This window comes from Cygnus atratus, chromosome 25, assembly GCF_013377495.2.
Source record: "Cygnus atratus isolate AKBS03 ecotype Queensland, Australia chromosome 25, CAtr_DNAZoo_HiC_assembly, whole genome shotgun sequence".
In the NCBI taxonomy this organism is placed as follows: domain Eukaryota; kingdom Metazoa; phylum Chordata; class Aves; order Anseriformes; family Anatidae; genus Cygnus; species Cygnus atratus.
Window position 1 is genome coordinate 1177478 of NC_066386.1, and position 27707 is coordinate 1205184.

Consider the following 27707-nt stretch of genomic DNA (forward strand, 5'->3'; position numbering starts at 1 on the left):
GCCCGGGCCCCGCCTTCCCGGGGCTCCCCCGCGGCGGCGCTGCCGCCCTCCGGGCCTGGGCCCTCCTCGGATGAGGCGCTGAGGCCGGGCCCTTCCCCGCCCGCCCCCCCCCCCCCCCGTCCCCGTCCCCCCTCACGCAGACGGGGACGCGAGCGGGGGGCCCGGGGCCGCGCATGGTGCGCGGAGGAGCGGCCGCCGGGCGACTTTGAGCTGCCGGGGGGGGGTTCGGGGGCGGCCTCCCCCCCCCCCCCCCCTTGCCCCCCGGGGCAGCGCGGCCGGGGGAGGGATGCCCAACCCGGAGAGGCACGGCGGCAAGAGGGACGGCGGCGGCGGGGGCGCCTCGCAGCACGGGCCCGGCGGAGGAGGCTCCGGCAGCAAGGAGAGGCACCGGGCGGCCTCCAGGCACAAGAGGCACAAGTCCCGGCACTCCAGGGAGGCGCCGCCGGTGCTGGCGGCGCAGGAGGCGGCGGCGGCCCCGCTGGGAGCCGTGCTGAAGCCGCTGGTGGAGTACGACGACATCAGCTCGGACTCGGACACCTTCTCGGACGATGTGGGCCTCAAGGCGGAGCGCAGGGAGAACGAGGAGAGGAAGGCGGAGAGGAGCGAGAGGGCGCAGAAGCACCGGCACCACCAGCACAAGCGGGTCCGCGAGCTGCTGAAGAGCAAGCAGGCGGAGAGGGAGAGGAAGCTGGAGAAGAGCCTGGAGGCCTCCAGCAGGGCCGGGGCGGCCAAGGACAGGGTGTCGGGGTCCTCCAAGAGGCTCCTGGAAAGCGAGGAGCACCCCAAGGCGCCGTCGTCCAAGAGCGGCAACAAGGAGTCCCGCTCGGGCAAGGCGCACAAGGAGAAGTCCAGGAAGGATCGGGAGCTCAAGTCGAGCCACAAGGAGCGCAGCAAGAGCCACCGCAAGCGGGAGGCTCCCAAAAGCTACAAAACCGCCGACAGCCCCAAGCGGAAATCCAGAAGCCCCCACAGGAAATGGTCGGACAGCCCGAAGCTGGACGACAGCCCCTCGGGAGCCTCCTACATCCAGGAGTACGACCTCAGCCCGCCCCGCTCGCACACGTCCAGCACCTACGAGCCCTACCGCAAGAGCCCCGGCGGCTCGTCGCGCCGGCCGTCCCTCAGCCCGCCCTACAAGGAGCCGGTGGCCTACCAGTCCAACGCCCGCTCGCCCAGCCCCTACAGCCGCCGGCAGAGGTCCGTCAGCCCCTACAACAGGAGGCGCTCCTCCAGCTACGAGCGAGGCAGCGGCTCCTACAGCGGGAGGTCGCCCAGCCCCTACGGCCGCCGGCGCTCCAGCAGCCCCTTCGCCGCCAAGCGCTCCGTCAGCCGAAGCCCCATCGCCAGGTGCGTGCTCTCCGCGCCGCCTGGGGAGCGGGGACGGGGTGGCGGGGGGGCCGGGCTGGCTCCGGGCACGGGGGGAGCGACCCCTTTTTGGTAAGGGGGTGCCCTGTGGGGTGGTAGCGGGTCGGTGACCCGCGCAGAAGGGCTGTGGGGAGGCTCCTCGTGGCGCCCTGCGGTGCGGGGCTTCAGGAAAGCCCTCCCCGGCGGGCACCCAGGAGCTCGGGGGTTGAATTCCGTCCCCTTGGGAGGGAGGTGGCCCCCTGCGCACGGCCTCGCGGGCAGCTTTGTGCTCCTCCGGGCACGAGGCGCTCCCCGGCGGAGCTCGGCCGGGGGGGAACGCTCTCACCTCTTCCACCTGTCTCTGGATCCCTCCCTCTGTTTGCCGGGTGTGAAACCGGATCGGGCTCTTCAGGAGGCGGCTTTGTTTCGAGCGGGGTTTGCCCTTTCTGAACTGACTCGGGGGTTTCTCTTCCCCCGAATTAGACGACTCCGTGCAAACTCCATTTTTCCAGCCTAAACTTTATTTTCTCTGCAGCTGGTTGCTCCCGTTCTGAAACTGGGGCATTCGGGGAGCAAGGGTAGGAATCGGCTGATTTTGGCTTAACCGTAATTGTCTTTTTTCTTTAGGCAGCAGTTTGCTGCAGAAGGAAACTGTTTCTCGAAGGCAGCGCCAACTGTTTTATTTCAGGTGTTCGTTAATCTTCCCGTTACCCGCACAAGTACACGGCCTAACGTTTTTTTCTAGCTGCAGATGGTGTTCAGCGAGTTCCCTGTGTCACCACGGGTGCCGCGGCGCTTTGCTGGCGGCTCCATGGCGATTAAGATGTGACCTGGAATGCGAGAGCTTCGAACCGCTCTGCCCCGCGCTGGCTGCGCCGCATCCCCCGCTCCGAACAGGAGCCGGGCCTGGGGGGCTGCCTCCAGCACGTCTCTGATCAGCAGGGTCCCAGAGAGTTCGGGGGGGGGCTTTCACATTGAGCCTTTCCCCCCGGAACTCTTCTCCTTGCTTCAGGAATACAACGTGCCACGGTGGGAGTGAGCTCCAGGCTTTGTCCTCTCTAAGAGGCGCGTGGTCTCTGGCACCCGGGAGCTGTTTGGTGAAATCCGCCCGCTCTGCTCCGGTTTTGCGTCGCGAAATCTGGCTCTGCTTCGGCGGCCTGGGGTTCGGTGCTGTCTCCCCTGCCTTGCTGGTTGCGTGCACCCCGGGAGGCACCGAGGGACAGCCAGTGTCCGCCTCCTCCCCGCCCCCGGTGCTTTTTGCCCCGGCGGCTCTGCCCGTGCAGGTTGTGTGCTGGTGCCTCTGGAGGAGTGAGAGCACGGGAGTAGGAAACGCGCGCGGGCTTCCTGATGGGGTTGCGTTGTGGCACCTGTTAAACGTCCGCGTTCAGCCCCACGCGGGGAGAAAAACCCCCTGGGAACCGAAGGGGTGTGGAAGAGGGGCTCTTTCCTGGGCGTTTCGGTGTCCCAGGCGAACCCGGAGCTTGCTCTCCCCGTAACTGGCGAGTTGAATCTGTCCTGAGGAAACCACGGCGCCTCTCCTGGATCTCGGTCGTGGGAGCCACTCAGAAGCACCTCGCGCTGCTCCCCGGGCTGCCAAACTCACGCGGGAAACTTTTTAAGGGCGGCTCTGACTCCCTGACAAAGTGCTGGACCCCGAACCAAGAGAGATCCCAAGGCTGCTCGCTCTTTACACTCGGCCTGTGCTGGGTTCTTTGCACCTCCGCCTTCGGGCGGTGCCCGCCGGCTCTGCTCTGGGCCCGTAACGCACGGTGCCGTCCGTTCTCTCTAGGCACAGCCAAAGAAAGACGGGTCGTGCCTTCGGAAACCGCTCCTGAGGTGAATCCCAGCGAAGGGACGGAGGGAATTGATGTGTTTTCCGTATGGTGGGCAAACCCCGCGCTGTAGCTCACGTGTCGGCTTTGCCTCGTCGAGCTCGCAGCCTGCACGGCGAAGCCCTCGGTGCCAGGTCGTGGTCAGACGCCGGCTCCAGAAGCCGAGGGGCAGCAGCAGCGATCGGAGCACCTCCGGTGGCGCGCGCGCGCCGTGAGCACCCGGCTGTGACTGGAGTCCTCCGGGGAGGTGACGCGGGCCTTTCTGGGGCACTGCTTTAGTTCTGCCGGCTGGAAATATATGGTTGTTTGGCTTTTTTTTAGCGTTTAATTTCCACGCCCAAAATGCGGCGTTAGGAAACCGAAGCGAAGTGCTGTGCTGGTCGGAGAAAGCGGCGTTTGCGTTCCGAGCGGCAACGCGGAGCAGCTTGCTCCCCATTTAGGAGGAACGGGGATGGGTCGGTCGGTCGGGAGGGTATCGGATGTGGCTTGCCGCGCCTTGCGGCCACTGTTGTCGTCGCAGCTAGAACCAGAGGAAGGAATTCCAGATGGGCCGGCTACCTGGAGGTGGGTCGTGCTGTCACCAAGCCCAGCAGCCAGGTGTCGGTGTGGCACGTGCGGCGGGCAGGGGTCGGCGCTGGGCAGGGGTCGGCGTGGCTCGGGGTCGCGGGGCGTTCGGGAGCCGATGGCAGCTTCTGTTTGTCCGTCTGTCGAGCAGGTAGGGCGCGGGGCGTGCGGTCGGACCGCCCGGGTACCGGTTTGCTCCCCACTGTGCTGTTACAGCTCGTGGCAAGTGAAGTATGGGGGTGTCCGTGGGGCCCGGGGGTCGTGTGGCAGCCCGTCGATGCAGCAGCGTGCTCTGCCAGCTCGCCCGGGGTCACCTCTGCGAGCAGCTCCTCGCCCCGCTCCTTCACACGGCGCCGGGCCTGGAGGCTTCCAGCGCGCCCTCCTCCCAGGCCTGTCCTAACTCGGATCGTATCAGAGAAATTAACGCTCTTCTAATTGGGGTTTTTAAATGGTTCCCCATCGCTGACAGCTTTATGCTCACTCAGTCACGGTTAGCGTCTTGCATTTCTGGTTCCCGGCGTTAGGGAGACAGCGAGGTGGTTTTTAACCCCGTTTATCTGGACGAAGATCTGCTTGTGCCACCGAACTGCCCCCCGCCCATCCCTGGTGACTTCAGCGGGCAGTGGAGCTGCAGAGCTCCGGGAGGCGCGGGGGTTACAGGGAACGCGTGAGTGGCTGCAGGTGGAGCCTTGGCGACACCGTTCCGGAGGGCAGGAAGCGGCTTTGAAAAGCAAAATCTGCTCTCGTGCACCTTCCGTGTCCCTGTAGCTCTTCTGGAAGGCGCAGCAGCGGCGCAAGAAGTGTTGTGGAAGTGTTGTTGCGCTGCAGCAAGCCCAGCCGGGGCTGCTGGTGGTGCAAGAGGCAGGGTCTGTTGTACAACCGCGGGATCGGTGCCTCTGGTAGGGCTGGGAAAGCCAAGGAGCTGCTGGACGCCGTGCCCCTTCCCAGGTCTAACAAAGCCACGAACGCCGAGCTGGAAAATGCGCCTGGGAACAGCGGCTCTGTGTAACGCAGCTGAGGAGAAAAAGGGTGAGCGGTGCCTGGAGGGAGGGAGAAGAGGAGCGGGCCCAGGTGAAACAGCGGCGGACGAGCCGCCGGAAAGGCGCGGAGCCGCCTCCGTGCCGGGGTGGCAGCGGTGCCGGGGCACAGCCCCGTGCCCTGCTGGTGTCCTGTGACAAACGCAGTAGGAATCGTGCTCCTGGAGAGGTTTCCCTTCAGGTGGGCAGAGCGATCTCCTCCAGAGGGAGGCCCCGTGCCCAGCCGCGTCGGTGCGGCCCTAGGGGGTCGGGTGGGTGGGCGAGGGAGCAGCGAGCGGAGCGCCGCCACCTCCTACCCTGTCCCGAAAGAACGCGACGGGGAGCGCTGCCCCCAGCACCGCTTGTGGTTGTGGTCAGCTACAACCTGCAGGGCTCCTCAGGAACGTTTCGGCCTGCCCGTGTCTTTGAGCACAGCGAAAACCCAAGGGCAGCTGCAGCTCCTGGCAGCTCTGTGCTGGGATGCGGCAGGTGAGGCGCTGCCCGGGCGGTACGCTGAGCCCGAGACAGTTAATTCATTCTGCAGAAGCCTTGGGAAGGGTCAGGATCCTGAGGCAGCGTTCCCATCGCTGATGAAGGACCACGTACGGTGCTGGTGCTCTGCCCACTGCTCGCCGGAGGCCGGGGGCCCCGCGTGCCGCAGTGAGGGCGCCAAGGAGCAGGGCTCGGGTCAGCCAGCGGCACGCAGGCACCTCTGCCGGTGCCTGGCAAGGAGCTTTGCATCGCTCTGAATCAGTTTTCCCACTTACTTGCCAAACTTCTGCTGTCTCAGGATAATGCTGGTTCGTGGAGCGCTTCTCGTTGTTAATTGCGCGGTTCCAGGTGAGCCAGCGTCTGCTGTACTGACACCTGTCCGCAGTGGGGTGCTTTGAGGAGTTCCAGCTACTGCGGAGCTGTGCTTTAAGAGAATTCTGTACCTTCAGAGCCAGATACGTTCCCAATAGTAAATGATGGAGTAAACATCAACTTTAAGCAGAGTTTCTTTTACAATATTCGTAGAATCTGGTCTCAAGTCTTTCCTGCCGGCTACCACAACTCCTCAGGCCGCCGAAGCCTGCCCCTCGTGCAGTTTGGTTGCTGCCTCGTACCCTGCAACACCCTCGTTCCTCCCGAGGTGGAGGAAGCCCTTCTGTCTCGTCAGGAGTTTTGCCGTGTACGCTGGCAGCACCAGTTCCCAGTTCCATTTGACTTTTATCTCGTTTCCCAATCGCTCTTCAGCAGGTTTGAGGTTCCGGCCGTCTCCTGACGGGGTTCACCCCGCGTGCTGTGCGTGCCCTGGTGGTGCGAGGCGCTTCCTGCCTGGCTGCGCTCACCACCGGGGGTTTCAGTGGCGCTTTCCGTTCTGCACATACACAGGTTAACAAATTCAGAGCCCATTTATCGTCGATGAAGACCGAGACCCTCTGAACATCCCTCAAACAATTGAAATTCTCGGGTTTTCTTCTCCTGGGCCCCAGGATGCGAATCTAAGTTCTGGTGGTGGTAAAAGAACCGGGGGAAAATTAGCTTGAAGTGAGACGAGTCCTGAGGCGGCGTTCCCATGAGGGCACGTGTTTTATCTGTTGTTCCCTCTAAAGCTGTACGTAATTACTGCGGGAGACTTGTGCGCTGCCAGCTCACAGCCTTGACTCGGGTTTCTGTTGGGGACGTGCATCGATCTCGCCTTTACCTGGGGGCTCCTCCAGTCTTCCTCCTTCACTCGTCTTAACGGCGGGGTTTGTAGGGGCAGGCTTGGTGCTGGGAGCCTGCGCGGTGACCTGAAGCTCGTACTCCCGAACTGGTTTGGGTATCTTCGGTCTCCCCTGCCAGGTGTAACGGCCTACCTGAACTAGGAGGTAACTTCGCGGTGTTTTCAGAGAGCCGTGGCTGTTGGTGAGTAGCTCGGAGGCTCTGAGATGCTTTTTCATTTATCTCCCTGTTCTGTCCGCAGGAAGTCTGTGAAGTCCCGAAGCCGAAGTCCCGGCTATTCAAGACACTCATCTCACAGCAAAAAGCAGAGGTCTGGGTCGCGCAGCCGCCATTCCAGTATATCGCCCACGAGGCTGCCGCTCAACTCCAGCCTGGGGGCAGAGCTCAGCAGGAAGAAGAAGGAACGAGCGGCAGCGGCGGCAGCTGCCGCAAAGGTGGACGGAAAGGAGGCAAAGGGCTCGCCGGTTTTCCTGTCTAGGAAGGAGAACAGCTTAGCTGAACTTAAGGAGTCTGGAACAGAATCCAAAAAGGTCACCAAAACTGTTAAGTCTGAAAAATCTTCTTCAGATACAGAGCTAGTTAATTTACCGTGTACAAACGCAGAGACTAAAGCACCTGCAGAGACGACAAAAATCAAGGCAGAGGAGAACTCGGAGAGGAAACATCCTGCTCCAGTCAGAGATTCAAAACAGCCGGGAACAAAAGACTCAAAGCCTGTAGCAGCAGCAGAGGACCTTCGGTCTCCAAAAGAGACGGACACGGCAGAGAAGGAGATCCCACCCCCGCTACCTTCCATAAAATCACCTCCTCCGCCTCTGCCGACAACCACACCGCCACCTCCAACTCCACCGTTGCCACCTTTGCCTCCGTCACCTGCGGTCCCGCCTTTGCCACCATCCCAACAGACTCCTGTTCAGGTCCCTACTTCGGTCCCAACGTCTTTGCCATCTTCTTCCCACCCAAGGACGTCTACTTTATCCTCTCAGGTGAACTCCCAGTCCTCTGTCCAAGTCGCTACAAAACCACAAGTGTCTGTGACGGCTGCTATCCCACACCTGAAAACTTCAACGTTGCCTCCGCTTCCGCTCCCCCCTATTTTAGTTGGGGAAGATGACTTGGATAGGTAAGGTCACAGCGTCCTCGTTGTGTTTGCGAGCAGGCAGGTTCGTGGTTCTTCGGGGTGGGCAGACAGTCGCTAGCTCGTCCTGCAGAGTCCGTTGAAGACTGAGCTGCTTGTAAAAATGCCTTGCTGCTGGGCTGGTCCCGCTTCTGGCTCGTCAGCTCTCTGTGCAGCCTTTTGTCATCCTGTGCAGGTAGTTACGTACGGTCACAGTGAGGAAGAGAGGCTTGGCTTCTGTTTTCATGCTGGCTAGCAAAAATTCTGTGACACTTTGTTTATATTCTTTCATAGTGAAACACAGATCTGGAATTATGCGCCCCGTTGCGTTGCAGCCATTTGCACAGACTTGCTTTGAAGCTGCTTTTTAACCTGACTTGCCTAAAACCTGTGCTTAGTAACAGGAAGGAGCTAACAGCTCCAGTGTAGGGGCACGAACCAGAGCTGTGCCTCTTCCAAATTCGTTGAACACGCAGTGCCCCCAGGTAAAGAAATGGCATTGGTTCAGCGTAACTCTCGATTACCTGAGCAGTGATGTTCTTGTTAATCACTGGGTAGGCATGGCTTGTTTGAAAACTGAAAAAGTGCACCTAACTTCAGCTTTTTTGTCTTTTTTATATAGATATATAGATATATATATATATATATTAGTGCCTGAGGGCTAGTCTCTTGAGCTCAGCTGTTAAGCTGTAACGCTCACAGCTGTAACACACAGGAGAGGAGGGGAACCCTGCTGAACACCTGAAGTGGGAGTAGAAAAGAGCAGTTTTTTTCTTTTGTAGTTGTGAGTATGTGGTGGTTCTGATACCGCTAGGTCGCTACTGGTATTTTTCTGCTCGGGCTGTGGTTCTCCTAACAGCTTCTGTCTCTCCAACCACTGCTGAAGATGTATTGGGTGTCTCATTTGTCAGTGCTGTATGATTTTAACAAGGAGGGTGTTACGTGACAGTTAAGATTTGCTTTAATTACCCCGTGGTGTAAGTGAACACAAATATTCTGATTAATTTCATTGATTTTTCGTGGGTCATCCTGGTGCCGGTGTAAATGAGGGTAATGCTGTCACCGCTGCCAACGCAGAAGTTAAACTCGCGCCTGTTCGCGTTGCCCTTCCTCGGCTGTTTAATGCTGCTCAGCTAATACCTATTTCATTTAAACGCACCTGTGATGAGCAGTAGCTTTTAATAGGTTACAGACTTTTTCAACTCAAATGCACGCCTCAGCAGGATCCTGCTGCTGTGTTCCCGTTTCCAGCCACAGAAGTGGTTCTGCGAATTCCGTGTTTTATTCTCAGCCGCTCGCACCTCGAGCGCCTGTTCCCTGCCCAGGTGTGGCTCAGGTGTGTGGAAGCGTGCTTCATCCCCGCCGTCAGCGTGAACTCGGGAGGGTGGACGATGGCAGGGCTGGCTGTTAGCTTAGGGAAGGGATTCGGGGACTTTTTCCCAGTAAAAGGATGGGGAAACTCCACTTGATCTGCTGAGGCCAGTGGCAGGTGCGTATGGCACCGACCACCGCAGAAGTTCGCTCTTCCTCAGCTTCGTTCTTAGGAGCAGAACTTTTTAGAGCAGCCTCTTGTTTTCACATGCTTGGAGTGGAAAACACCTCCGCTCTGAGGCCCTGGTAAGCGTAGGGTCCAAAAACAAGCTTTGAAGCATCCCAGTACAAAGCGCACCTCCTTCAATTAGAGACTCCCCAGCCTCTCCAGCCTTCCCTGGTGCCTGCCGAGCTCGTGAGACTTCCCTGTCCGCGAGCTTCGGGCTGCCCCGCGGTCGGGGTGTGCCGCGGGTCCCCTCGCCTTCCTCCCCTAGCAGGAAGCGGAGCGGCAGGAGGGCAGAGACAAGAACCGGCAGGTACAGACATCATCTGTGGCGTTGCACCAACTCCCTTAGCTTGCACAGGCCTTTGGGAACCTCTGGCTGGCTTCACAGCACTAACAGTTAAAAACATAGACCCGACCGATGGCACCTGTGCTGTCTCGGGGTGGGGAGGACGGGAGGTAGCTTCTGGGAGCCTTTGTTAGGGGGCTGGCTTTTGGACCTTGTCATCTTTATGCTTGGCTAACTCTGAAGGGTCCGTTTAGCCTTCTCGATGCCGGGTGAGAAGCCCGACTGTCCTGGTGGTAATCGAAGGTCCAGCAGCCACCTCGTAGCTCTAAGACGAGCGGCTGTAAACCGCTAACAGAGGGCATCAGCAAGGGGCTGAGAGCGAGAGAAGGGAGCTGAGGCTGGCCACCAGCGGCTGGAGCCCACGGGCACACCTGCGCCCTTCCCAAGGAAGTCTTTTGAAGACATCGATGTTTGTGGGTCTGGAAAGAGGCTGAGACCTTGGCAGGGCCGGAGGGCCTAAGCTTGGCGTGTACCAGTAGGTATTTATATAGTATCGGAAGCAAACAGCTGCCAGTTAGAAGTGGATTAAACGTGAAGTCAGATAAGGAGCTGCCTTCTTGTCACTGCGAACTTCTGTAAGACTGGGCGCTAGGTCGGCGTTGCAAGTGCCCGTGTGAGGGCTGTGACGAGCTGGCTGTCTGGCTGCTGCTCTGCAGAGCCTCCTCTGGGCTTCACCACGGCTCCTGCTTTGAGGTGACCTCCCTGGGCACCATTCACCTCCCTGGGCACCTTTCTGCACGCTTAAGCGCTCCCAGATAACGGGGAGGGAGCTTCAGCACGCGCAGCTCTCCTGCTCCTGTTGTTTCTCGGATGTTTCTTGATCTTCTTCCTCCTAGCAGCGCCTGCCAGCGAAGGTTTTCCTCTGGAGGCCTGGCTGCTGTGGCTCGTGCTGAGCTCTGCAGCTGCGTGGTGACTTCTGCAGCAGGGGGTGGTTGCTGCCCCGTTCCTTTACAGAACATATCTCAGTGCCTTGCTTTGCCTCGCTTGTACCTTAACTGTATTTCACAAGAGCTTTTCATGTTAATTGGGCAGTGTCTAGGAGGAAAATCAGACAAATGACCCACTTCCAAGCGTTCGTCTGGGCGGAGATGTCTGCGCTGATGAGCGCTAGACCTGCTGATGCTGACAAACTGCAAACCCCCCGCTGGCCACCCAAAAAAATGAACCTTGGAAGGTTGCTCATACCTCTCAGTCTTTCTTTGCCTGGTGAAACAGAGTTGCATGTAGAAGAATTCCTGCCAAATCGGACCTAGGAATTCTTCCTGCCATGTACATACACGAGAGATGTACACGGACGAGCTTCTGATGCCATTGATAATTTAACTGCAAAAAAAAAAAAAAAAAAGTTCTGGTTTCTCAGCACAAGTTAGAGCTGTGTGTCAGTCCTTGCTAAGAAGTTAAGAGGCTCACAGAGAGACGTAGTGCTGGGTTTGTATTTATAGCGATCCTTACCAAGTCATGCATTGAATTTCAGTGCAAAATGGACTAGATAGAGGAAGTAAGGGTCGGAGAGTGGGTGCTGGCTGATAACCTGAGCAGTTGGACAGGAACTTCAGAAGCAGCAGTTATTTGTGCAGATTGAGCAAGTTCTAGCTGCGGAGAGCCGCGTGTTTATTCGAAGATGGTGCGTTCAAACGTAACGCTCATTTCCTGACTTTTATCATTGTGAAATTTAAGGCTGTTTTCCAGTTTTATACTTGGCTATGCTAAATTTGGCACTTAAATGTGGGCTCCTAGCTTTATGCTCTCCAATAGAGAGCTTTTGTCCTACAGTAGAATTTTTGTTTGTTTGTTAATTGGATATTAAGTCTGATTCCTGTATTGTATTAACTTTTCGGAGTTTAGTCCAAAAGAGATTCTTCCTCCAAAACCTGTGAAGAAAGATAGAGAGCAGAGACCACGACACTTACTCACGGACCTCCCGCTCCCTCCAGAGCTCCCTGGGGGGGATCCATCTCCTCCTGACTCCCCGGAACCAAAGGCAGCCACACCACCTCAGCAACCCTTCAAGAAGAGACCAAAGTAAGGCTGCCTGTCTTTTTTCAGCTCTTTCTGGTTGTTGGGTTTTGTATTTCTTCAGAGGTGTCAGCCTGGGTTTCCAAAACTTTACGGTAGTGCTGTGGTGCACGCTGAAGCTCCTAGAAGAGCTGACTGTGTGCAGGGCACCCACGACTTCCCTTGGTAGCAAAACTTATGCAACTGTCGAGACAGCGAGCTCCCTTGGTAATTTTTGTACAAGGTGCTAACTGCACTTCGTATAAACACTGGAAAGTTGGGTTTTATTTAAAAGAAAAGTTCCAAATAATAATTTTGCCTTACTGTAATGTAATTCTTTGATATTTGTTAGATAAAGATACGGCTTTGGTTCTTCGAGCTACTCTCTTAAAGTCTGTAATGAGATCTGTGTAGAAATCTGCGTAGTAACCTGCATGCCCCAGGAAGGCTGTAGCAAAGTGGTTCTGCTATCTCAAAGCCTGTGGATTTAAGGCGGCATGCTCTCCGCTTTGCTCGTCTTCTCCACTCTGCTGTGTACTCCTTATTTCCTCAAGAGGAGAAATGCATTGCTTGTTAGCAATGCGCAGCTGGCAGGTGTGTATCAGAAGCGGGAAGAGCTGATACTGAGAGTGTTCTGGCTGGGGTGCCTCAGTCTCTGGAGTAGGATTACCTCCCTGTATGACAGCACCTGGATCTGGAGTAGCTGAGATCACGTAGCATAATTCATTAAACTCTTAAATGTACGCTCCTGGCGTATGAGAGCACAGACACATCCTGCTGTTGTTTTTTAGGGCATAGCCCCAAACGGTTGAACGGGGGTGTTTGAGGGGTGAGGTGGAGCACTCAGCTGTCTAACAGTCCTCTTGCCTCTTTCAGAATCTGTTGTCCTCGATATGGGGAAAGGCGGCAGACAGAAAGCGACTGGGGGAAGCGTTGCGTGGACAAGTTTGATATCATCGGGATTATTGGAGAGGGGACGTATGGGCAGGTGTACAAGGCCAAGGACAAGGATACAGGTAAAGGTCATTTCAGGCTCTGAAATGCTGCTGAGTGCCCAGCTGCCCTCTCCGCTCCTGTTATTGTGTATCCAGTGTGCACAACGTGGTGTGTGGTCAAATGGTCGTGGTAGGCACAACCATGGCAGCCACAGATGCCAACTGAAGCCGTGCCCCTATCGGGTTTTATTGGAGCAGAGCTTGTGAAAGGGACTGGAGCTGCTTCTGGGGTAATTTAAGTTCACCTGTCTGATTTTTCCACTAAAGCAAACTAAGAGGAGCCCTGGCGTCATCTGCCTTGTGTTGGTGCGATAACTTTTGACAGAGCAGTGCTAGTGAAAAATAGTGGGGTGGTAGCTAAAGCAGCTCCGCTGTGTCTGAGTGGATGTTGGCTGTGCCTGTAGCTGTGTTCAACGCCCTGCTGGAAACCCAGAGTTGTTAGCAGGGATGCGTGCGGAGGCTTTAACGCTGCCTTGTTCTGGCAGGTGAATTGGTGGCTCTCAAGAAGGTGCGACTGGACAATGAAAAGGAAGGCTTCCCCATCACAGCCATCCGCGAGATCAAAATCCTTCGGCAGCTGATCCATCGCAGTGTTGTTAACATGAAGGAAATTGTCACGGACAAACAAGATGCACTGGATTTCAAGAAGGACAAAGGTAGTATTCGCTGCAGGGTGTGGCTTCAATTAGCCTAAGAGGTGTTGCAACTTCATTTGTTTGTTAGTGTGAAACTAAAAATCCCGATGCTTGTAGATTTCGTTGTTGTTGCATTCCTCCTCAGTGCGTGTTTCCAGCAAGTTTGGCGTCCAGATTTGGCCTTACATCAAAGGATAGGTTCTGGTTACTGTGCGTTGTCGCAGTGCAGAGGGAGACACAGGCTTGAAAGGATGCATTGCATTTTTTCCTATAGAGTCAGAGAAGCAATTTTAGAGGGAAAAAAAGCCTATATGGGGTCACTTAGCACTGATTAGTGCTGACAAACTCACCAACAGGGGAAAGCTTTCTGTCCTCTCCCACTGTGGAAGAATGGTGCAACAGCATCCCACCTGCTTTGGTTTGTTTGTGGACTTCCCCGTCATGAGAGAAGGGGACAACAGAAACACCAGTTTAAGGCGTGCATAGCAGTAGTCTTTTCAACAAAGTAACTTTTAAAAATAAAAAATGGCTGGATAAACATGACTGTTTCAAAGGTAACTGATTTGTTCAGAATTTGGACATTCGGATTTCAGATGTTCAGCTTGAACACACAAAGAAAAGAGTGTTTCAACAACTGAATGTACTTTCGTTCTTTTTTCTTCCTTGGTCTCTCCTCTCTTGTCTTAATTATTCCTCTTTATTTTACCAGGTGCCTTTTACCTTGTGTTTGAGTACATGGACCATGACCTAATGGGGCTGCTAGAATCTGGCTTGGTACATTTCTCAGAGGACCATATCAAGTCTTTCATGAAACAGTTAATGGAAGGTCTGGATTACTGTCACAAAAAGAATTTCCTTCACCGGGATATTAAGTGCTCCAACATCTTACTGAACAACAGGTAACCTGGCAGTCGACACAGTTCTTTCCAAGTTCCTTTCCCTGCATTCTCCCTGGGTTCAGCTGAAAGCACTCAGTGGTTGTCTTCACCTTGAGTAACCTTAGGAATAGGAGGTGTTGGACCCCTGTAAGAATAAAGTCCTGCATGTTTCCACCAGCAACGTGACAGACGATTGAAATTAAGTGTTAGCTTTCCTGGGTGCTGCAGCTGGCTGGGAACACAGCTCCTTCTGCAAGGGGGAACAGCCCTAAGAGCCTTCTGTGTAACGTGCTGTCAGTAGCAGTCTCTCCACATGAGACCCTCTGCTAACTGTTTGGCAGCTTCTTGTAGTTAACTTTTTGTGTTAGCTTAAATTGGATCTCCCTGTGCCCTTGGTCTCCATGGCATTTTGGCAGAAATACCGTTTATTGGAAGTGCTGGTATGCAGGGAAACCATTGAGGGTTAAGGTCAAAAGCAGCAGCTCTCCCTGAATTCTCTCTTCTCCAGATAGTGCTTGGCAGTAACATGGTTCGTTGCAGAATACATCACAGTTATTCATTTGCTGTTAATTATCAAGTTGTGGTCTGGATACCCTTAAGAAAACTTTGAACCTGTGAGAATGGTACTGCACATAACAGCATCCACAGGTCTGGTTGTCGTATAGAAGTTTCTGAGACATTGGTCTGTTGGGATGGTGAGAGAAATAGGACTGAATTAGTACTTTATTTCTTTTAAGCATTAAATGGCGTCTGAAAAACTAAGACTGATAGAGCCAGAAGTAATTACTGCAAACGCTGCTTGACTAGGCCTTTCTGCTACATGGAGGGATTTCCTTCCCTTTTACTGCTTGCAGCACGCGAGCCCAGCTCAGTTCAAACCAGTGAATGTTTTTGTCTTTCAGTGGGCAAATCAAACTTGCAGATTTTGGACTCGCCCGACTCTACAGCTCGGAGGAGAGGTGAGGCTGGGGGTAGAGGAGAAGGGAAATGACTTACCTAGGTGGGATGAGTTCCTTTGTTTTTGATACCCGCGTAGTCCCTTCACTTGGAAGTCCTGGCATTGCCTGAGAAATGATTTCCAGCATGGTGTAAGTGGTGTACTGCAGTTCCAGCTGTCAGGAGAAAATCCTCCTGGCTGGTGTTAATAGCCTCCCATTAGACAGACACACCCATGAGGAACTGAAACATCTCTGCCTGCCATGGACCACATTTTGCTGTGAGCTGTTGAGGTCGGTCACTATTCAGCTGCGGCAGCATGCTGCTGCCTCTTGCAGGTCAGGATTTTTCAGTCTTGAGTACCTACAACCCGCTGTCTGGTGCGTTTAGGCAAGATTATAAAAGCTGCAATATCTCAGCAGCTCTGTTTAACTCAGGTGCTGTGAAAGTCTAGGCACTTGAAGGCCCACTGCTTCTACTTACATGCCTAACTCCATGCTTTGGAATTAATAATTACCCTTTGTAAGGATTTTACGGTTCTTGATGTCAATTTACGTTTGTGTTTCCATTCCAGCCGTCCATACACAAATAAAGTCATTACGTTATGGTATCGACCTCCAGAATTGCTGCTAGGTGAGGAGCGTTACACGCCGGCCATAGATGTGTGGAGCTGTGGGTAAGTGCCTGGTTTGTATCTTCTGTCCTCTTTGGGCTGGGAACATCATGTGGATGGAGTAGTTCTGATGGAAGGTAGCCTCTGACTTGTGCTAATCTCTGAAAATATCTGTGACAGCACTCTGCCTAGCTGGAATAGTATAGGAATACTTCCAAAATTCTGTGCTTTAAGTAAATAGGTGGCTGTCACCTAACTAAAGCTATCTTTGGGCAGTTCAGCCGCAAAGATAGAAACTCTTCCAAGTGATTCAGAACCAAAATCGTGAGGATTCAACATTTAGAAGTGGGACTGGATTTCCTGAAGTGTGTGCATCCCATTGTGATATACACGGGTAAACTTTTAGTGGAGCTTAGTACACAAACAACAAAGGCATTGTAAAAGGCAGGCCCTCCTAATTACTTCTGGAAACTTTGGCCATGAAGTCCCGTTGCTATTCGCAGTCCTGTGCCAAATGAGTGGGGTCAGCCCAGCGCCAGCAGACAGGTGCCGCTATCAGTCTGCTGCTATATTTGGCACTGATTGTCATTCCTACCAGAAGGCTTCAGGGTAGATGTTAAGGACTGACTGAGCCAGAGCTGTCCCCTCTCCTTCTTTTCTTTCCCTTCCAGCTGTACAAGTGTTGTGTGCATTCTGTGTCTGTGTTCTGTGCTTGGCCATGACAAACAGCAGGCTCCTGGCAGCTGAGGATATTTGGGCCCGCAGATATCCCCCAGATTGTGGCAGTAAAGTTGGAAGGATAATTGGGCTGAACCTGGAGGAAAAAGATGCCTGTCTTTTTCTTATTGAGCTATTGGCACATCCTACTTTCCCTGCAAAGAGTTAGTGTGAAGCCCATGACGTGTTAACCAGACTAGTGAGTGTTATTTCCCAGCTGCGTGGAATTGGTGACTGTACACGTAGGTTAGTTTGTCAGTCCTCAACTACAAGCCCCGATGCAAATAACTCTCCTTAGGCAAACCTGCTGCTGAACAGAAATGCTGCAGTGTTCAAACGATCATCCCAAGGGTTTGCTGGTGTGACCTCTTGCTTTTCCTCTTTCCAGCTGTATCCTCGGGGAACTGTTTACAAAGAAGCCTATTTTTCAAGCCAATCTGGAACTGGCTCAGCTTGAATTAATCAGGTAAAGCATTGCACATGCATGCCTATGAGAAGAGGTACTGCAGAAACTGCTCGTGCACATAGTCACTGTATTATAAGAGCCCTCTTTCTTTAATCTGCCTGCAAAATAGGATCAGTAAATGACTGTAACTGCAAATGTGAATAGTTAAGCATCTAGGTGTCCATACCTACTATCAAGTGTGTGGCCACTAATATATGCACCCTCAGTAAACTTTGCTGTAGTTAGCTGAGCGCAAAAATCATGACCTTAAATTACATCTCACACTGAAAATTCATTTTGTTGGATGGCTTATAAACTCAGGTAAGCATTTTTCCTCTTCCAGATTCCATCTTTTTAACCTGTCGTTTACCTATGCTGTCGGTATGATGAGCTGCTTAGAAAGGAAATGTCTTCACTTGATTCAGTGACACTTCTGCTTCTTGCTGCGTTTCACCTGCTGATTTTACTCTGCTTTTCTGCTTCTCAGCCGCCTCTGTGGGAGCCCCTGTCCAGCAGTGTGGCCGGATGTCATCAAGTTGCCCTACTTCAACACTATGAAACCCAAGAAGCAATACCGAAGGCGCCTGCGTGAGGAGTTCTCCTTGTAAGTTTCCACTGAGGAGAGGATAAGCGGCCGTGTGGGGGTTACGGCCGCCTATTACCTTGAGACAGATCCATCCCTCGGCTGCAGTGTACCTGGCAGGGTGGAGCCGTGCTTCCCATGCTTCTCCTGTGTCCTCAGGCAGCCATGAGGGTTTCTTCCACCTGTGGAAGGCTGGAAGGGGCTCACTGTCCACTAAATAGCTGATCTGCCACACGTGCTTTCCAGAGGGAATCCCTGCCTCTGCGCACGTGGGACACTTTGAGCTGGGTCTTGCCTTGTCGGTCCGTATCTGAAAGGCACGCCTGGCAGCGTGACATCCTCCCAGTGCTGAGGCTGTGTGACTTCAGAGATGTGCTCTCTGGGGGGAGAGGATAATTGCGTGATAAGCTTGTGGGACTTGTGGCAGGACTGCTCTTCTTAAATGGGGAAAAAAATAGACTAAAAATATTGTGGATCTGTTTCCTGTCGTGATGTCTTTGAGCTGTGCATCCCTTAGTAATAAATTCTGACTGTACAGACTTCTCCTGGGCGTGAGGTGGCTCTCTGAAAGCTGGCAGCTCCCCCAGTTCAGAACAACCCCTTAACTCAGCCGTGTTTCCAACTCTGTGCAGCATTCCTTCGTCTGCTCTCGACCTGCTGGACCACATGCTGACGCTAGATCCTGGCAAGCGCTGCACAGCAGAACAGGCCCTGCAGAGTGACTTCCTTAAGGACGTTGACCTGAGCAAAATGGCCCCTCCAGAGTAAGTTCCAGCTGGCATCCTCCCCGGTGGTGGGCTCTGCTGAGTTTTGGGAAGGAATCACTGACTTGGCCTTTTTTTTTCCGTCACAATTAAGTTAGGATTTCTGGATTTGTTTCTCAGCTCTGCCCCTGGATGTGGATATGGCTGAGCAGATAGCTCTTGTCGTCTCTTCATTTTTGCCTGGTTTTATAAAGCTCAACGTAATGCTCGTAAGGTGCTCTAAAACTTGGGAGATATGAGAGCAGCACATAGTAAACCCCTGTCCTCTGTGCAATCGAGGACTGGCCAGGCCGTGTTTATCCAGGCCTTGTTCATACGGCTTGTTAGTTGGCTAGAAGAGCGAACACTGCTCAGCAGCCACTGTTTGCAGCTCTTTTCTCCCACCCCAGTTAGGCAGACTATAAAATTCTGCTCTCGCTACTTTGCATGCGAGTACAGCAAGTAGCTTCTGAGGTTCCCCTTCCTTCAGGGTTATTAAAATGAGTTGCTTGCTAAAGCCACTGTGCTCACAAAGCTGGGTGTAAGTTTGCTTGTGATGGGTGTGTGTGTACTGTAGCGAACCCAGTCCATTCAGGAGTGCGACCTCAGTGCAGATTACGTGATTCACAGGAAATCGAGCTGCCTTTCCTGGTTCTAGCACTCACCCCTTCTGGGTTTAATAGTAGAGCTGCAGTTAGAGGAACATCCGTGCTTCTCTGATGGCACTAATAATTTTCTGTGGTCTTCAAACGTGGTTTGTTTTTTTATTTTGGTGCCACGTTTCTTACCTGCCAAGTCTTGTTCTCTTCCAGCCTTCCCCACTGGCAGGACTGCCACGAGCTGTGGAGCAAGAAGCGACGGCGGCAGCGGCAGAGCGGGATTGCAGTGGAGGAGCCACCATTATCAAAAGTTTCTCGGAAAGAAACTACCTCTGTTACAAGCACAGACACTGTCAAAAACAACAGCAGTCCTGTGCACTCACAGCCTGCCCAGCTCAAAACAGAGTCTGGCGTTGGAGATGCAGTAGGTCAGTGCCTCGTCTGGCCTGTGAAGGGCTCCTCTTGATATGTTGCCTTCCCTTTGTCTGCAGTTTCCCCTGGATGTGGGGTGCTTGTGTCTCTTCATGCCAGTCTGATTCTTTCACCTACATTTCTACACAAGGGGCATTCCAGAATCTTCCTGTTTTTTTTTTTTGTCTGCTGTGAAAACTGTTGGCTACAGAGCATTCTGGCTGGTCTTCAGAAGTCAGAGTTATATTATCGGCTCCTAAGCACGCTTTAACAAAGAATAATGCGAGGAATCCTAGAGTTGCTTCAGCCAGCAAAGTAACAGATAACAGGCTGGCAGGAGCAGCCATCTAAAGAGCGTGCAAATGAACTGGAGTTTGATCCTGCTGATCAAATTATATAAAGATTAGGCATGGGAGATAACAGACTAGGGGTCGGTGGGCAAAAATGTATATTATTGAGCATTGTTCCTTAGAGAAAAGATCCTCTGGTCTTAAAGACTCCCAGGACAGGGACTTGTGCACTGTACCAAAATGCATTCAACCTTCTGGTGTCCCAAAAATAGTTGGAGGGGGGAGGTATGTTGATTCCCGGGAGTGCAGAGATACGCAGAGCTGCCCAGACCATTCCGATTGTTCTCTGGAAGCCTGAGGAAAACCCATATGCGGGCTGAGGATTCCTTTGTGTCAAATGTTGAACGGACAAGTAGCAAGGAAGACGGTTCTTGCTCGAGGGAACGCACAACCCATGTGTTCGCTGAAACGTGGCAGATGGACAAAAGGTGCTGCTTGGGTTAACAGAGAGAGGAGCGAGTGTCTGGGCATCGGTTGTGTACCAGTAAGGGAAGCCGAATTTGTACGGGAGGATTAATTTTAAGCTTCTAAAACCAAACCAGCGCGCCGTGCTTGCCAAGGAGCTTGGCTTGCAAGGTCAGTGTGAAAGGGCCACCCGTGCCACTCAGAGGGCTCTGGCCCTGCGTGGTGCAGAGGGAGGCGATGCCGTTTAAAGGAGGCGTTTCAGACAAACTCACAGGTCAGGACGGAGCCCTCTGATCCCAGGCCAGCTTTTTGTGAGGAATTGCTTTCAGCTTGACCTAATTTATTTGGCCGCATCAGCGGAACACACCCATCTTCCATCCCAAATAGCAGCTTAGCCCTGTCCCAGGAAACCTGCTTTCTAGTGCAGGAGGGAGTGCTCCTGGGCCACGGGGCGCTGCAGGGGCCTCGAGAGGAGCTGACTGCTCTCGCTTGCTGCTCTGATCACCACTGAAACGGGCTCAGGTCTCCATCACGCATCTCAGGCTCGCTGCCACGACCAGGGGTGTGGTTGCTGTGATTTTTGGGATGACCTCGGTTAGTTAACGGCCCCACGGGGGGCAGGTTTGGCTGAGCTGATTTTAACAAGCAGCCGTGCGTGGTTCTGGTAGGTTTGGGCGGGCAGCGGCAAAGCCTCCCTCTTCCTAACAGAGCAGAGCTGCAGCCGTGGGTGAGTGCAGTGTGTGAGCAGTGCCACGGGGTGCTGCTGCAGTGCCGTTCTGAGCTGATCGCAGGCTGGAGGGGGCAAGCTGATGGGGAAATCTGAGCAAACAATCTCACGGGCTCCAGAAGGAGGATTCCACGCCTTCCCCAGGCCCACGGAGAAGGTGTTGGCTGGTGCAGTGCCACGATTACTGACTGGTGAGACGTAGCTTCCCCTGACCTTTCTGTGATGCTTCTTGTGTTTCCTGCAGGCCTTGGAGACATCACCCAGCAGCTGAATCAGAGCGAGCTGGCTGTTTTACTGAACTTGCTGCAGAGCCAGACTGATCTGAGCGTCCCCCAGATGGCCCAGCTGTTAAACGTACACTCGAACCCGGAGATGCAGCAGCAGCTGGAGGCTCTCAACCAGTCCATCAACGCTCTGACGGAAGCCACCACGCAGCAGCAGGAGTCTCAGGCGGCAGCAGCAGCAGAGGAAGCCATAGAAGAGCCACCCACGGAGGCCCAGCCACTGGAGGAGCAGGTGACTCCAGAAGCAGCCGGTGCTCAGGGAGATATGCAGAACGTGCTGGCCGTTCTGCTCAGCCAGCTGATGAAGAGCCAGGAGCCTGTTATAACCCTGGAGGAGAGCAACGGGGAGAAAAGCAGCGAGCAGCGGGGGCCAAGGAAAACCCCTACAATGCATCCGGAGGAAAGTACAGGTAAATACTCATGACCGTAGCCTGTGCATCTGGGATGCCATTCACTTGTTTGAACAATCAGAGCCTTCCATACGAGTGCCTATAGTTTAACTGCCCGGGAGGAACCGAGATGTTTGGAGAGTTGTGTCAGAGGGAGGCTCGTGAAGCGGGGCAGGGGGGTGAGGATGGGAGGAGCTGGGGGCTAGGATGTGGTGGCCAAGCGCTAGATTTCCAAAGAAAGCCACTGACCCACTCCCTGCGGTAAGCACAGGACTGTTCAGGAGGTTTATAACAACTGCAAAGAGCCAAAACGCACACTTACCAGTCTGCTTCAGATCTCCAAAACACGAAAACCCATAATACTCCACTGTGAGTGGGTCAGTGAAGATTAAAGGCTTTGCTTTTTCCCTAAAAAAAAAAAACAAAATCAAAGGGGGAACTTGTGGCGGGTCAGTTCTTCCTCTGATACTCCTAGCAGCTGCTAGTCTGCACCCTGTCATTAGTTGCTGTTATTTCACACTGGGCTTACACACTCAGGTAGGGTTTTTTGCACAGGGCGTTGGATCTGCAGCTGTGCAGATTTCCCTGTCTTATTTATCCCAACTATTTTTTCACCGTCCCCTTCCTACTTGCCTGCCCACTCAAGAAACAAACAGGAAAAAAAGCGCAGAGAGGATTGTAAATATCATGAGAACTGAAATATTGGAGGGCGCTGAAACGGAAGGCTAGTAGCAGTTCTGCACACGAACTGTGCATCCGGCTTCAGCGTGCCTGGTCCGTACGTCCTAGTCTGACTTTTACAAGCACTGAAATTCAGCAACTTCTGAGGTTGAGCCGCACGGCTGGTTCTTGTAGAGCGAGTAAGAGGCATGTGTAAAGACCTACTGTATCAGTGATCTCTTGGATTTCCTTTTCAGAGGTGAGTGTAAATGTCTCCATGTCTTTTTTTTTTTTTCTGTTGATTTTTTGAATTATTAGCAACATCCTGTGACGACCTCACCAAATTCTAGAAGCGCCTCCTGAGTATGTCTCAGACTCTCCAGGGAGCCTCTTTTGGCCCGATACACAACTCCTCTGCAATGTAGCTGAACGTGCTGTGTTCTCGTGCCTTCAACACACCCGCCCACCACAAGCCAGTTGTGATCGTGCTTTTTTTTTTTTTTTTTGCCCTAGTACTGGAAGATAATTAGGTTATTGTAGAGCAGATTCAATTAAATAACATTGTTCTCTGTTTATAATTATTTTAAATGCTATGCTGTCCCCAAATCAGCTTGGCTTTAAAATTACCTGAAGATTGTTTTCTGGATTTAAATACAATCTAGTTTTAAAGTGGACTGACGGATACGGGTGGAGGGGTGGTCCTGGAAGACTACTGGTTTTCACAATAAAGTTTGACCTTTTTAATAACCACTTTTGCAAATGATTTGAGGATCTGATTCGAGTCAGGCGTTCGTGGCCTCTTACGTCATCGCCAGTAATAGCTTTAATCACCACGTAGCCGATCCTGGTGGTGAGTGAGACGCAGGCAGTGCAGGGCTCAGGACCGGGGCGAGCGTCCTGCGGGCGGCTGCTTCGGCAGGATAGGGCCCGAGCTCTGCTCTGGGCTCCTCGCACCGCCTCACCCGGCTGCTTTGTTCTCCTGCCGGCTCAGGAAGGCGAAGCAGCAGGATCGTGGTGGGGGCGTGCTAGGAGGGTGCTTTTGTTCTTGCCAGGAGGGATCCTTTGGATCCAGGAGTGCTTGTTGCTTCGGGTCTGAGCGGGGAGGGGGGGAAAGGGGACGGGCTTTCACGTGTGGCAGGGCAGCCTGTGCTATGCAAATGGTTGGGGGTTGAGGTTGTTTGGGGCTGTACGCTGGAGAAGTACCCCGTAATACTTCTTAGAAGGGTCGGGGAGGAGGCAAAGCCGGGAAGCCCCTGGTAAGGAGCCCTGGAGGCAGAGAGGGGACACGGCCGGGGACGCAGCTGGGGGTAGCTGTCCCCTTCCCATCAGTGTTGGGCGCAGTCAGGAGCTGGTGCTGGGGCGTGGGATGGGGTCGGGGCTGGGTTTGGGGCTGTTTTTTGGGCTGGGTTTTGTTCTAAACCCTTTACCAGCACGGTGGCACGCAGTCAGGCACCCGGCTGCCAGCGAGCGTGTCACCGGTGTCCCTGTGGGCAGGAGGCCCTGCTTTCACGGAGCACGGGCTGTCTGTGGCTCACATCTGTCTCCCTCCCTGCCTTAGCCTTTGATCCAGGAGCAGGAATTCCCTCTGCGGGTGCCCAGGTGTTAGGGCAGCTGCTGCTGACTGGGTGGGAGCGCGGGGGAGCCGTTTACGGATGTGTGCGCTGGGCTTGCAGCGAGTGCCAGCCCCTAAAATCCTCCGCCTCTCTTCCAGCGCATCCTGGAGAGCGGGCTGGCGTGGTAGGGCTCTTTTTGCTTTTACGTTTGTTTTGGTAGAAATGTATTTATATCTGCTCGCGTGCTTTTTAAGACGGTGTTTAAAAGGAGTAACCCTTCCACAGCATGTCCTCCTCGCATTCTCCCACCAGAGAAGAGGCCCCCCGAGCCCCCCGGACCGCCGCCGCCGCCGCCTCTCTCCGAAGGAGACCTCTCCAGCGCAGCGCCGGAGCTGAACCCAGCCGTGACGGCTGCTCTGCTGCAGCTTTTTTCCCAGCAAGAGGCAGAGTCGCAGAGCCACGCGGCGCACGAGCACCAGGCCTCCAGGTCCGCGGACTACGTCAGGTCCCACTCGTCCAGGACTTACAGCGCCGAGGGCTCCGAGGGGGGATTCGGGGCCGAGGAGCTGAACTCTGGCCAGACGCTGCCGGACCCCTCTGCCCAGCCTCTGGGGAAAAGCAGGACCTTCTTGGGCTCCGTGAGCCACCTCGGGGAGACGAGCAGTTACCAGGGCATGGGCTCTGTCCAGTTCCCAGGGGACCAGGACCTCCGCTTCGCACGAGTCCCCGTAGCCATACACTCGGTCGGGCAGTCCTTCACCAAAACCGAGGGGAGCAACAACACGCTGGTGCACCCGGAGGCCAAAATCCAAAACTACGGCGAGCTGGGCGCGGGGACGGCCGCTGCCAGCGGGGCAGGAACCGGCCACGCCTGGGGTGCCCCGACCCAGGCTGCGCCCTACGGGAAGGCTTACCGCGGGCCGAGCCGAGTGCCTCCGCGCGGGGGACGGGGCCGAGGGGTTCCCTACTGATCCCTGTCCTCTGCCGTCGCCTCTCCCTGCCTCGCCTCGCGCCCGTTAGCGACAGGGTTTGGGCCAGAGCGAGGGCTGGGCCGCGCTCAGCTGCTGCCACGCTCCCCGTTGCGTTCCTCGCTGCGGCGCCCCGCCACGTACTGTGCTCCCGGCTCGGGGGGCGCGCTGGAAAAACCTCTCATGCTTGGGTAGTGACAAAAAAACACGGTGAGCTCTCTGCCCTGAGCCAGCGGGGGGGGGGGGGGGGAGCTGTTGGAAAAAAAGGAGGAATGGAACAAACCAGCCGCAGTGGAGGAATGAAATAAAGAAAATTCGCAAGCTGGGCTGCAGCGCTTCTCGGAGGGAGAAGCGGGGGGCAGGTAGGGCTGAGGGAGAGCCTGCTTCCCAAAGCGATGTTTTCAATCCCCTTTATTAAAAAAAAAAAATGGAATAAATAAATGGAAATATATCTCTGCAGGGACACTGGGCTCAGTTGTCTTGGCTGTGGACAGCCAGGACGTGGCACTGGCTTCTACTCAGACTTCCCCACACCGCTTCCTTCCCACGCAGCGCCCGCCGGCCCCTTCCTCGCTCGATTCCACGTTGAGTTTCCGACCCCGGCCACGTCTCCCCCCCTGCCGTGGCTCTGGGGCGCTTCTCTTCTGACAGTAGCCTTAGAAAATTGGCTTTCGTGAAGGGTCTCTTTGGGTTTTGTACCTCTCCTGCCCTAAAGTTGCAGTGGGAAGTGGTTTTTTTGTTGTTGTTGTTGCTTTTTTTTTTAGATTCTCGAGAGCCGAAGAGAACACCTCACTTAAAAATATGTATTCTGTGTCATTCGGGACTTCCAAAACGCTGAAAGAATTAAAGTTTGAAAACAAAACCGACGCCGGTTGTGGTGGGGAGGCTCCAGGAGGCCGCCTGTGGGGCGGGCAGCGGCTCGGGGCCGCCGGCGTTCCCCCGCCCTTGGGATGAGCGTAAATATTTTTGTTGGGGAAGTGTCCCCGTGGGTTTCCTCCCCCCGCAGGGCGCTGCGGTGCCCATTTCCATGAGACTTCGACAAAAGAGACGAATAAAACAGAGGTACATATTTATGAGCTTTTTTTCCGAGTAGGCCTTTCCTATGGAAACCGGAGTTGTTCGTTGAGTTCGAGCCGACCGCTCGCAGGGGCCGCGGGGCCTCGCTCCCGGCAGCCTTTGGCTTTATTTCTTTTTCCCCCGATGCGCCCGGCCGGGAAGGGCGAGCGGCTCCCGCCAGCACGGGCTGCGCATCCCCGGCACGGGTCTGGGGTTTGGGGCAGCTTTTTGGTTTTTTTTTTTTAATTGCCAGTTTATGCCTGATGTGCGGGGGGGGGGGGGGGGGGGGGGAAGAGAAGTGTAAGATGCAGAGCGCACTAAATAAAGCAGTCACCTCTCCAGAGTTGGTTTTTTTTTTTTTTTTTTTTAATTTATTTTGTTTCTCTCCACCGTGCAGCTGCCAGCGCTGGTGCGTGTTGGAGCTTTTGTTGTTGTTGTTCTGCCTTTTCTTCCCGAGCCCATCCAATTTGGAAGGAAAAGCCGTGTTCCAGTGCTGAATCCTCTTAGGAAGCGGATGCCTATTTATTATCTTTCCAAATTGGCTTCTCCCCAGAAAAGCCCCACGAGGACGGAGCCTTCCTTAACCCAGCAGGGCAGGAGCGGCCTCCCCGGGACCTGGCGCAGCCCCGCGAGCCTTCGGGGCCGAGCTCGGGGCCTGTTCCCCGCGGGGCGATGCCGGGGCCGGGAGGCACCACGAGGCACCGGCCCCAGCTCCGGGGCCCCTCGGGTTTGCAGCGGGGACCCCAGGTGGGCTCCTGGCCCCCTGCGCCCCGAGCAGAGGACAGAAATCCCGGACTTCTGTCCCTTGTTCGGGTCCGTGGCTCTCGCCGCTCCCTGGCAGAGGCGTGGGCAGAGCTGGGGGCTCCTCCACCAGTGGCTCTTCCAAACTGGTCCCACCACCAGGCTCCCGGTCCCTGCAAGGACAGAACGAAGGGTGCGGGTGCCAGGGCCAAGGATTTGGTCCCAAACGTCACCCTATGGTGCAGGAGAGCTGGGGGGGTGCTCGCCCTCCTGCAGCCTCAGCATCCCCTTTCTCTTTTTTTTTCTTTTTTTCTTTTTTTTTTTTAAGTGGCTCTGTACAAAGAAGACAAAAGGATTTCCTGGGGGGGGGGGGGGGGGGGGGGGGAACGTGCATTGACGGGATTTAGGAAGCGATGCAGGTTGCAGACAAGTCGTTGGAGGAACCCACCCCGCCTCTCCTCCCGAATTTGGTGGCGTTGGGGTCGGTGCCCGGCGGGGAAGCGGCTGGCCGGGCTCTCTCTGTACCTCTCCCGAGTTCCGTTTCGAGACTGAGCGCGCCTTTTTTTGGTTGTACCTTTGTCTCTGTACAGATATTTTGTAATATATTAAAATTTTTTCTTTTCAGTTTATAAAAATGGAAAGTGGAGATTGGAAAATTAAATATTTCCTGTTACTGTATCACCTTTTGCTCCGTTGCACTGAATTATTCCGCTTCTCGCCGTAGCCCTGCCGGATGGCGCGGTAGCCGCGGTTTCCCCGAAGCCTTTCCCTCTCCCAGCGCCCGATCCTGCTCCCTCGCGCCGCGGGCGGTGCCGGTAAGTGAGCGGGGCCGGGGCCGGGTGGTCGCGGTGCTCACCCCCAAACCGTGCCCCCCTGAAGGGGTCTGCGAGCCCCCGGCCCCCAGCAGCAGATGTGGTCGGGGGGCGACGCCGGGGCTGCTGCTGGGATGGAGCCCGGAGCTGAACGGAGCCCGGGGGGGCCGGGAACAGAGACGCAGCCTTGGGGGGTCCCCACGGCCCCAGGGACAGAGGCAGCCCCGTCCCTTGGGTGCTCCGAGGCCCCTCGGGGACGGATGCGTCGCCCTTCCTGGGGTGGCAGCGGATGCTCCCTGGGCTTCTCCATGCCAGCCCCGGCCGCAGCCTGGCTCATGGGGTGCTCAGCGGGGGCTCGGTGCTGTGGTTGCCCCCCAGTGATGGCACCAGCCTGGGGCATTGTGGCCCTAGCCATTTTTGGGGACCCTGGGGGGTGCAGGTGGGGGGCTGAGCTGGGGCCTGGTGCTAAGGCGGAGGAGCAGAGCTGGTGGCGGGGAGATGCTGCTCCTCCGGGCTGGCTCCAGCATCCTCGGTGCCAGCCAGGCCCTATCCCGCCGGGCTGCAGCGAGCAAAGCGGGGGCCCCAAGGAGGCTGGGGTCCGCGGGCTTTGTCTGGGGGCTCCCCACAGGGTGGGGGTCTGCGTGCCACCGCCGTGCCTCCCGCTCGGCAGCACCCGCCCCTCGTCTCCCACTGCAGCCCCGGTTCCTCGCTCTCCTCTCGCCTGGTTTAGCATCCCCACCGCTGACACG

The 27707-nt window shown here is 55.1% G+C and overlaps 1 protein-coding gene across 3 annotated transcripts; it reads left to right on the forward strand.

Moving 5' to 3' along the window:
- Positions 1 to 286: 286 nt before the first annotated feature.
- CDK12 (cyclin dependent kinase 12) lies at positions 287 to 25215 on the forward strand. Of its 3 annotated transcripts, none has more exons than XM_035572057.1 (14): positions 287 to 1347; positions 6705 to 7586; positions 11309 to 11485; positions 12335 to 12474; positions 12939 to 13109; positions 13798 to 13987; positions 14869 to 14925; positions 15477 to 15578; positions 16621 to 16698; positions 17165 to 17281; positions 17893 to 18024; positions 18816 to 19030; positions 20740 to 21189; positions 23667 to 25215. In XM_035572057.1, the coding sequence occupies exons 1-14, from the start codon at positions 287 to 289 to the stop codon at positions 24350 to 24352; spliced, it is 4458 nt and encodes a 1485-aa protein (XP_035427950.1). In that variant the 3' UTR covers positions 24353 to 25215. The 3 variants fall into 3 exon arrangements, with proteins under 3 accessions (XP_035427950.1, XP_035427951.1, XP_035427952.1); XM_035572058.1 differs by having other exon boundaries at positions 23694 to 25215; XM_035572059.2 differs by lacking the exon at positions 23667 to 25215 and adding an exon at positions 22147 to 22575.
- Positions 25216 to 27707: the final 2492 nt, after the last annotated feature.

Coding starts and splice junctions, on each gene's coding strand:
- CDK12 (XM_035572057.1), top strand. CDS start 287: ATGCCCAACCCGGAGAGGCACGGCGGCAAGAGGGACGGCGGCGGCGGG. Junction 1,348..6,704: donor AGCCGAAGCCCCATCGCCAG/GTGCGTGCTCTC, acceptor TTCTGTCCGCAG/GAAGTCTGTGAAGTCCCGAA. Junction 16,699..17,164: donor GCTCAGCTTGAATTAATCAG/GTAAAGCATTGC, acceptor TCTGCTTCTCAG/CCGCCTCTGTGGGAGCCCCT.